The 11,339-nt window shown below is 37.8% G+C and overlaps 1 protein-coding gene across 1 annotated transcript in view; it reads left to right on the forward strand.

Moving 5' to 3' along the window:
* The window catches only part of zc3h4 (zinc finger CCCH-type containing 4), a 79,349-nt gene extending 68,329 nt beyond the window's left edge, over positions 1-11,020 (forward strand). The window contains exons 11-12 of the mRNA XM_043681006.2: positions 734-976; positions 4,422-11,020. Of these exons, the coding sequence (XP_043536941.1) occupies positions 734-976; positions 4,422-5,920 (1,742 nt within the window). The 3' untranslated portion in view covers positions 5,921-11,020. The remainder of the gene's footprint in view (positions 1-733; positions 977-4,421) is intronic.
* The last annotated feature ends 319 nt before the right edge of the window (positions 11,021-11,339 follow it).

Here is an 11,339-nt window from a genome sequence, read left to right on the forward strand (position 1 = left end):
TTTGATGTGGAGGTGCCAGTGTTAGACTGGGGTGGACAAAGTTAAAAATCACGCAACACCAGATCATAGTCCAACAGGTTTATTTGGAAGTACTAGCTTTCAAAGTGCTGCTCCTTCATCAGGTAGCTGTGGAGAAGGATCACAGGACACAGAATTTATAACAAAAGATCTCAGTGTCATGCAATTAAAATGATATATTGAACAACCTAGATTGCTGTTAAGTCTTTCATCTTTTAGAATGGGTTGCAGGTTTCGGTTCATTAAACATGTAAATCCCAGAACGTCTTTCCAGTCACTTTCTTGAGATTGCTTATGGTTTTATAAAAAAAAAAGGTAACATCTCAGCTCAGACAATGCATTAAAGGTGTGAGGTTAGAGTCTGTTTGTATCGCAATCTTGAGTTTTTGTATAAAACCATAAGCAATCTCGAGAATGTGACTGGAAAGACGTTCTGGGATTTACATATTAATGAACCGAAACCTGCAACCCATTCTAAAAGATTAAAGACTTAAGAGCAATCCAGATTTGTTCAATATATAATTTCAGTTGCATGACACTGAGATCTTTTGCTATAAATTCTGTGTCTTGTGATCCTGCTCCACAGCTACCTGATGAAGGAGCAGCACTTTGAAAGCTAGTACTTACAAATAAACCTGTTGTACTATGACATGGCATTGTGTAATTTTTAACTTTACCTCTCTTTGTTCACTCTTCCTGTTCATACCTCTGCCAGGTGCTTATGAAGAGATGGATGAAGGAGATGGCCAGCCAGTTCTGCTTCCACATATTGAGGAAATGGAAGGTGAAGAGACTGAAGGTGATTCATCCAGTCAGAAGGGCAATGTAAATATTCCTGACTTTCTTCCTGCGGCCCAGCGAGCACTTTTCCTCCGCATCCAACAAAAGCAACAAGAGGAAGAGGAGAAGGCGAAGAGGAAAGCAGAGAACAGCCAACGGGAGAAAGAAAATGAGGAAGGTGCACATTACTTTTATATTCTGATTAGGTATTATTAATTATCTGAGTGTAGCCATAAAGAAACAAGTAAGCAGATGTTTTACAGTTATCCTTAAATGGTGCCTAATTCTTACCTACAATATTTGAAAATTTGTTGTGAATCTGAAGAATTTATATCTACTGTATTCAAATATGTTAGTCAAAAAGAATTAGCAGCAAGAGTGGATCATTCAATCCCCATTTAATAAAATTATTGCTGATCTGATTGTGTTCTTAATTGCAATTTCCTATCTGCCCCCTTCAGAACACTTGACTACATTGTCAATCAAAAATTTATCTAACTCAACCTTGAACACATTCATGAGCCAGCCTTCATTACTTCCTGGGGAAGAGAATTTCACAAATTCTGTAAGAATAGAATTTATCCACATCTTCATTTTAAATTGGAGCCCTGAATCTTTGTCTCATCATTCCAGACAGCCCCACAAGGGTAACATTTTTTTTCAGAATCATTGTCCAATAACCTTCGGATTTTTTATTTCAATAACATCATCTCATATTCCTTTAACCTCCAATGGATATGGGCATAAACTACTAACCTTTCCTCAGAAGATAACCTCTTCATCCCCAGGAATTTTTGAATTAATTATTTTCTGAATTGCTTCTGATGCAGTTCTATTGTTTCTTAAATACACAACACTGTATATGTGTTTTCCTTAAGGCTGTGTACAGCCGTAGCAATACTTCTTTATTTTTGTGCTCAATTCCCCTGCAGTAAATGACAACATTCTATTTGCCCTCCACTTGCTGTGCCCATTTTTGTGGCTCATACCAGAACACCCAGACCTCTTGAAAATGTTTAGCTATGCAGCCTAGGAGAAAGTGAGGACCGCAGATGCTTGAGATCAGAGTTGAGAGTGGGGTGCTGGGAAAGCACAGCAGGTCAGGCAGCATCCAAGGAGTATGAGAATCGACGTTTCAAGCAAGAGCCCTTCATCATTCCTGATGCAAGGCTGTTGCCCAAAACATTGATTCTCCTGCTCCTTGGATGCGTCCTGAGCCTCTGTGCTTTTCCAGCACCCCATTCTTAGATCTGCATCCTCTCCTTTCAAATAGTATAGATCAACCTCGATTATCCGAATTGACGACGGGGAGTATTTTGTTTGGGTAACTGATTGTTTGAATAACTGAACTGATCGTAAACAAAGGAACCTTGAAATCTTGTTCAGATAATCCGAAATTTGGATAATTTATGTTCAGATAACCGATGTTGTTCGGTATACTGCTTTTTTTATTCTCCCTGAAGTGAACAAGTTCATATTTTTCCACATATGCCCTGCTGATTCTTTTGTTCATTCATTTAACCAATCTTTGTCCTTGCTACTATTTCTTATGTGCTTTTGACAGCCTAATTTTCCACCTATCTTTGTTGGAAAATTTAGTTACCATAAATTGGGTCTCTTCATCCAAGAGGAAGCTTGATTATCCAGATTTGATTATCTAAATATTGGATTATCCAGGAATATCGCAAGGTCCCGATACTTGGCTAAACTATGTTATCTGGCATTTGATTATCCGGAATTCGATTAACCAAAGGAAATATTCCCCGCCTGTGTCCTTCGGATAATCGAGGTTCCTCTGTAGCTTGTTGAGGCCTAGGACTAATCTGTTTGCACTTCATTAGTTACAAAGTGTCTACTCGAAAATGACCCAGGTATGCCTACGCTATGTTTCCTGTTAATCAATCAATCCTCAATCCATGCAACCTCCTTGGCTGAGGCACTTTACTAAAATACCTTTTGGAAATGCAAGTTTATCACATTCACAGGTTCCCTTAGTCCATCTTGCTTATTACTTCAAACATGTCGAGAACAGTTTCCTTTTCAGAAAGCCATGTTGATTCTGCTAGATTGTTTTATGATTTTTTAAATGTCGGACTGTGAACACCTTAATAATGGATTGTATCATTTTTCTGTGCTAATTGATAGGCTAACTGGCCTGCAGTTGGTTTTCTCCTTTCTGTCTTCCTCCTTTCTTGAAAAGATGTTAGATTTGTAATTTTTATATCTGCTGGGACTTTTGGAAGTTTGCAAGCGATGTATCCACTATTTCTGCAGCCACTTGTTACAAGACCGTCAGATGCTGGCCAACTAGTCCAGGAAGTCTGCCAATCTTCAAGTTTTTGTGCTAATTTTTCACTCATAATTTTAATGAATTTAAATTTCTCCCTCCTTTTTTCTTAGTCAAAAACATCTAACACTAAACTTTATTCATTGGGATTGAATTTTAAATCAGCAGTCCAAGTCTTAATTTTGAGAGTATTGATGGTCCTTGCCAGGCTGTAAGGTTTGATAATGGGTTGTAATACTCATTTACAAGGAGTCTTGTTTCCCCCACCCTGCATAAATTGCATCTCCTTCTGCCTGATAAAGACCAACATTGACACCACTAAGCCTATGTTTTTAAATGGAGAATGCTGTCCATTTATCCATTAAGGGTAAATAGATTGAGGGGGACAAGCTGGCATGCAAAGTTAGTAGTCAGAGAGTGAAGGATCAGGAAATGGGATTGAAGGGCTCACAAAGCAGGTTCAACTCTCCTTTCCCCAAACTGCATTGCCATCTAACTCGTTGCTGAACAGTTCTTGCAGCCCCCACATAGACTGGGCATTAACATGGCAGGTAAAGGTTGGAGATGTACTGCATTAAATGAAGACTCTCAATGTCACTTTCAGCTCTTCAGCAAATGTTTGCAAGTCCCTGCTGCACCAGGTCAGACCTTCCAGAGTACATCAACAATCGTTCTGCTCTGTCTAAGCTTTCTGGATCTGATCATCCCCAGCAAGTTACTTGGTGAATTCCCTTTTTCTAACTTTTCAAGATTCTTGTGTGTTCTGTTCCCCGATTTGAACAGAAACTGCCTTCTTACCAGCATACAACTTGGTCTTTTTACACGGTTTTCTTCTGCTTCACTACAGCAACAAATTCTATTCTATCATCTGTGTTTACTTAAGAGATGCTAAAAACTGCAATAGTCAATAAATATCTCAATAGTTTGTTTCACTTGCTTTCCTCATGGAAACCAGAGATCACCTGGGCACTTCTTTGAAATTAAATGTTTATGAGGAATTCACAATCCCCTCCCCCTCCTTTCATTTTCAAACCTTTCATTTTGCTTCAAGTGAAGGTATGTTTTGAAGCATAATCATCCTGGAAAGGTCACCATTTAAGACAACATAAACATTTTTACTATCTGATATACCTCTTAGTCATTTTTGTGGGTTTAAACTGCCTCACATTGCATGACTTAACTTGAAGTAGCAAAGTGGAGAAACCAGGGTTGTGCAGTATATTACACCACAAAATATATTGAAAGTTTGTGCACTTTCTTAACTTTATTATTCTATCATACTTGAACTAAAATAGCTCTTGCAGTATTTAATAGGGTGTTGTTCTGTGCTTTATAGGTGATGGTGATAATTGGTACTCAAGTGATGAAGAGGATGGTGGAAGCAGTATGAGCTCCATATTAAAAACACTTCGTCAGCAATCTGCTAGCAAGTCTCAAGTGCAAGCCCAGAGGATGGTACATAACAACAATGGTAATAGCCAGAATGCTGTTGATCCACGCCTTCAGAAAGAGAGGCAATCAAATGTGAATCGACCTGTGGACCCTCGGATTTCGAGGGACCCCCGGCTTTCTCGAAGCATTGAGAACACATCAGGAACTCCTGCTTCCGATACGCTTGCTGCAGAAAGCAGGACTGTGACTGCTGTGAAGACAGATGCCAGTAATCAGCCGACCCCTGCTATTGCAAAACCTCAAACCGCAATTAATGAGGAGGAAGGAGAGAGAATTCTGAGAGACAGGGCTGTCGCCATTCCTCTTGATCCTTTGCTGGGTTCTTCACTCAGGGATCCTAGGTGTCAGCTGAAACAGTTTAGCCACATTAAAATGGACATCTCCCTAGGTAAACCTCATTTTGCTAAAAGTGTTTTATGGAGCCCAGAGGACTTGATCCCTCTGCCTATTCCTAAGCCAGATCCTGTAGCTGCTCCTGCACCCTTCCCAGTATTGGATCCTCGAATAAACCGTTCTCCACAAACTGGTCCTTCAGATCCTAGGCAGCGTATTGCTGATCCAGTAGTGGAGCCCCCCCAGCCAGCAGCAAGTCCTGCCCTTCCAGACTTGAGCTTATTGTCCAGATTACTGAAGAGTGTGGATGCTTCAGCAACCAAGGTGACGGCACAGAGTGACAAACCTTCTGACCCCAGGATGCGAAAGATACCTGCGGATCCAAGACTGCAGAGGTCCTCTACTGGACTCCAAACCTCTAACTCACAATCTGGAAAACTTGTGGAACAAACTGAGTCCCCTGTTACCCCTTTAGGGAAGGAATCGAGTGCTGGTCTTGCACCATATGATCCCAGGTTGGTTACTGCTGGTGGTCAGAGCAGAGGAGGAGCTGGAGGACAGAGCAGTATGCTGACTGGCATTAGTTTGTATGACCCAAGAACTCAGAGCACCCAGGGTGCAAATATCAGAAACGTAGAGTCTTCCAGTGAAGGTAACCAGCTGAAAGGGTCAGACATCCCTAAAAGTACCACTAAGCCAAAAGAGCCATTGTTTGTAAGAAAATCAGCATTGGATCAACTGGAAAATGATAAGTCAAGTTCAGAAACTTCCACAGACAGATATAATAGTTACAACAGACCTAGGCCAAAACTAGCCACACCTGCTGCCCCGTCACAGGATTCAGGTCAGTCAGGAGTGCATAGCCTCCCAGTGCCATCTCTGTTTGGACTGATTCACCCCCAATTTTCTGAGGTGAAACAGGTCACTAAATCTGGCTCAGGTAGCCCCTTTGGTGGGAACAGTCCTCACGAGGAGAGCGAGCAGGACACAACCTCCCTGAAGGATGTTTTTAAAGGATTTGATCCGACTGCGTCACCGTTTTGTCAGTAAATTGTAAAAGGACAGTGAATTCTGCATTTATTTCTGTATATTTAACCTCATAGCAGGGGCTGGACACAGCATCGGGCAATATTTTATCATATTCTTTAACTTTGTAATTTAATACATCGATAAATGTGAATATGCTTAGAAAACAGGTGATAGAATTCATCAAGTTGAAGTTTAGTGGGTTTGGCAGAGCAATATCTGAATCCAAAATGTGATTCAGGCAGTGATTCAGACTCTTCAAAATCAAAACAAGCAAAAATGTGCTTTTTACAGCTATTAATTTTGAAGCATTCTTTCTAAAGAAAAGTCAGTCTGTCTAATAGCAGATGCTTGTCTGTCACAAAATACAGAGATCCCACTGATTTGGACATTTTCTTTTGACTGGACACAGTCTTTTAGAAGTAGTGCAGTATAATTAAACGTATAAGTACATAATTGACATCAAATGTATATATAATATGTTCTGAGTTGAATGGCAAACTTGGGCAGTGACCCTTTGACACATTCAGATGAGTCTTGTTCTGTGGGTTCCTGAGTTTATCTCTTCCCACTTGACCTGGGGAGGAAGAGGTTGAAGCTGGGATTTATCAAATGAGTAGGCCTCCTGCAGCCTGTGCCTCACTAGATATTCCCAGTCTGCGAGGCAAAACTCCCAAAAATATTTCACATATAAGGCTGTGAAATATTCCAGAATTAAACAAAGAACCCTATCAGAAATATTGAATATCTTAAACATGTATTTTAAAAATACACATATATATGTATATAAACTATACTTTTGCTAAACTGAGGGACATAATATTCAAAAATAACAGAATTTTTTTTATCAAAGATAAAGAGCTTATATTTAAAAAAAAGAAGCACCTGGTTGCAGCCATGGTACCTGGTTCCCCAGAAACTGTGGCAAGAACTGATGGTTCTTTGTTAACATTCCTGGAACATGTCCAAATTGGATACGTCTTCCAGGTTACCAAGGCTTTCTCAATTTAAGGATTCCACTATCCATGAAATTTCCACAACTGACTCCAAATACTATATATTGAAATATTTCTTCTGTGGAGAAATCATACACAAGGTGCTGCTTTGTTTTACTTTTGTTTTAGTATCTTTATATGGTAAATATGTACAAAATGCAGAGAAAAAGTCAAGCATTCACATAGTTTTAGACCTGTTTGTATCTGTAGCTTAGACACTGAAGAATCAGAGACTGATGGATTAGTGTAGAATAATCTGTGAATAAAATGCTTTTTTTTTCTGTTTGTAAGGCTCCCACATTTCCTAAAATTGAGATCAGATAAATAGCGACAAGATAATTTTGGTTTAATAATACGTGTAAATACATAGGGTTTGCTGTTAAAATTTACTTGTAACAAAGTTTCCACTAACTCTGTGTTAATTCCTTGACCGAATTATTTTATTTTTACAATTATTATCGGTTCGTGCTTTTATCCACTGGTCCATCTGGTACGCCAAGCTAATTTCCTGTTACAGTGCTGTAAAATTGATGCTTTGCTTCCTTGTCAGATGGTTATAACTTCTCAGAGTTGCCAATCAAATCCAAACAGACTAATTACCTTAATCGGTTTCAACAAGCCACATCCAATATTGTCATGTCTGGAGTCAGGTTATAGAGTAAATTCATTCTCAGCAGATGCTGCTAATTTACTAGCAGAGGCGTGTTGACAAGCAAACAAGATAGCAAGTGCAAAATTAACCTGTCAGTGTCAGCAAGGTGTAGAACTTGTCAACAAGATTTATATTATGATCAGCTAATGTGTTGACTGTTAGCTTTGGGGTTTAACATTGCAGGGTTAATATTTAGGATTATGTGATAGAGAAATATGAATAAAAAGGTTCAAGTAAAGCTGAAGTATTCACCTTGTGGTGGAAAGAAGGACGGTGCATTCTGGTGAGTTAATCTTGGATGTACTCAATGCAACATAGATATGACCTAGGGCAAAATGGAATGGGTTTTGTTTTGTTGGGCTGCGTTAAAATCCTGTAGTGTTACATATACAATAAATAATTTAATAATGTGGATTTCGACCTGATACTAGGAGTGTAGATAACCTGATTTCCAATATGAAGACTGTCTGGAGCTTACTTTGCAATGATGCTGTCTAAAAGAGCGATAGCTGTATTAGTGTTGGGATTGCAATGACCTTGTACAGTTCTGCCAAATATATTTTTGTTACGCATATAGTATAGTGAATTATCTGTGGTGTACTCCATTGGTGTAATTAACATTTATTACACAAGGTTGTATGCTTTTTGACCTTATGATACCATTCAGTATCTAGTATGGAGCAGCTGGCTGACGTCACATAGTGCAATATTCTAAGTTGTATTTACATTGTGTTTCAATTGTACAATATTTGATACTTTGAATGTTTGACAGGTATATTCCAATATTCGGGCTCATGGAGTTATAAAATGCAGGAGCACTGATGCCATAGAAGCTGTTGATCAGGTTCTCAGCCTTTTTAAATTCACTTCCCAAGCATTTGTTCTATATCATTAACATTTTGGAGATGATGTCCTTTTTTAATGAGGTGTATTTATATATTTTATGTACAAATTACTAAGGATCTGTATAAATTGTTTGCTTTTCTTCATTTCAAAATATGTGTGGGGTATTTGAAATGTCCTCTTCTTGGACGACACGTAAGTGTAATCAACAAGCCATTTATTATAAGTTAACAATCTTTAGCCGTGATTTAGTAATTCCCACACTTTTTATCAACTTTCATTTGAAGCACATTTTATCTTTGGTGCATGAGTATTATCACTGAAATAATTATGAAAGTTAACTTAAATTTATTGTTTTTTAAAGTCTCATCAAAATAAGTCTTCCTCTTTTAAGAATTATTCTGTCTATAACTGATATTCAGAATAGAAAATGTCCAGAAAGATGAAGTTAATTTGTGGACTTTTTGAAATCGTGTCCCTCGGACATTTTTAAGTGAATATGGTCAGTCATGGTGCCACCTTGTTTTTTTTTGCCAGTCATTGAAAGGAGAAGCAAGGTATAAATTCCATATCACATATCCATTCTATGTTTCTTTCTTGACAAGATAACAGTTTTAATATACCAAATAGGAATCGTTCCATTTTAAGAAATTTAAGCTACAAAAGTGGAGATAAATTCTTTGCACAGACAGTATTAACAAATGGAATATTCAGGAATGAGGAAGTTTAGTTTACAGATGGATCAAGTTCACTGGTGACAAATAAAATTGCCATTTGGCTATTTTCACCAGCTTTACTGAAACACCAATTGTGATCCGATTTTGAGATGATGTGAAATGTGATTTACTACATGTGAGTAAAAATATAGTATATCCACCATACAGAGAAATTGAACTGCAGTTTAATATTTAGGGTTGGCTAAAGTTTGAGCAATCTCTTTTACCAAGTCTGTATCTTCTGAAGTCCCAAGATGTTACCTATTCCAGAAGGTATCAGATGGGACAGTGTAGGCTGCATTGTTCATGCAGCATCACTATGCACTGTTGAAATGGGAAGAAATTGAAGGGCTTCTGTTCGTAATTCTGTAGCTGAGTGGTACTCTGACGTTTCACTGAACTAGCTTGGAATGGCACTTCATATGTGGTTTTACAGGGAACAGTATTATAATAGGGCTATTTGTACTGCAATCTTACTGCTTGTAACAATTGACATCTGAAGGGAAACTTCATACAGTGCAAGATCAGTTGCAAATGAGAAGATCGTTTAAAAATTTAGGTTGACTGTAAATGAAACGTATTCTTTACACAGCTGTATTATCTCTTCAGTGAATTTGGATTTAATTTCATTTGGATTCATTTTTGAGTGGCCAAATATGCAGCCTGTGCTTCCTTTGTGTGTGTGTCTGTATGTGTGCAGATGCCTTGATTTGTCTTGTATTGCAAACACATTTTAGGCAATTTATCCTTGGATTATTCAAATGGTTTGAGACTGCAAAATGATAATCAATTTTTGAAAAGGAAGAGCATTCAAAGTTACATTGAGAAGTCAGAAAAATGGCGCTTGGTGAATTACTCACTTGGAAAGCTCGTGCAGACATGATGGACTGAATGGCCTCCAGTGCCATAACAATTCTATGAATCTGTAATTTAATTGTCATAGTTATGCTTTGTTTAAAAGTCCATCACTCTTTCAACTCGAGTGTTAATCACATCAAAGTAAGTGAGTTTGTTAAAACAGTACAATATGATTTTTTAAAAAAAAGATCATTGAGTTAGGTTTGCAGGCTTATACTCCTTGAAGTACACAGGATGAAAACCTCATGGCCAGTAGGCATTGCTGCTTTGATTTAAATCCACTTTGTGACTCTGCTAACATTTAGTAACATTAGTGTGTTCAACAGTTTAAGATATCAAGTTGCACTTGTTTGTAATACGTTTAAACATTTTCCATGTACTATAGTGTGCCAATTCTGAAATGAATTAGATAAATTTGCAAAGATCTGAGTGGTTGCTCCAAAATGAATTTCAGTTGTCTTAATTCAGATCTTACCAGTACACACTGAATTCTTTATTGTGGATTGATTATTGATTAGATTTGATTGATGAAAAGACTGGGATTTTAATGGTTTGGCTAATGTATATACACAAAAATAGTCAACCACATGTTCTCTTGGGCCAAATACAACTTCTGCACTGATTCCAAAACAGGTTTTATAACTGTTCTGCTAATATAGAAAGCAAACACAGCTAATATTTACAAAGTACTTTGCTATTTGACTTGTGGCAGCTAAAATTACCACACAAGAGATGTCCAATATACAAAGTGTTGCCTCATGCTGGGTCCAGCCTCTTCACACAGCTCCCACAAATCTGTTTTCCTTATGTGTAAAAGAAAATCAGTCTTTGTATTTATCTGTCTTTGAAATGATCGTATTAATTAGTTAACTATATATCTTCCTTTAAACAAAAGATGCTATTTGAAGAGACATCACAGCATGCTGAAGAAACTTGTGTAAGTGTGTTATGTTGCATCCTTAAACCATCAATATCACATCTCATTTGTGATAGGTAGATTGTATTGTCATGTATCTTTCAACTTTTTAACCAACAACTAATAAAACATACAATATTGACATTTTATTCTTGGTGATGGGTATGTCCTCTTAGTTTTTTTCAGGTTGTGATTAGCTATAGTGCTGGTTGGTTATTAGTCACATTTTTGATCAAGACCTAGTGACCATTGCTAGAAATGTATGTACTAACCATTGAGGTTAGAATCAGGTTCTGTCATGATTGCTTCTTTGGTGAAGAAATTTATTGTCTAGGTCGCTGTCAAATAAAGAATTGTCAGTTGGACAAGATATTGAAGATTTGCTGCCACCTGTGAAATTATACATAATGTCAGAGCCATGGTAAAAGGAATAAATAGAGGGAGCGGGGAAGCTAAAAATCTG

The sequence above is a fragment of the Chiloscyllium plagiosum genome, unplaced genomic scaffold, assembly GCF_037043375.1.
Source record: "Chiloscyllium plagiosum isolate Xiang-an unplaced genomic scaffold, Cpla_swu_hap1 HiC_scaffold_47, whole genome shotgun sequence".
In the NCBI taxonomy this organism is placed as follows: Eukaryota; Metazoa; Chordata; class Chondrichthyes; order Orectolobiformes; family Hemiscylliidae; genus Chiloscyllium; species Chiloscyllium plagiosum.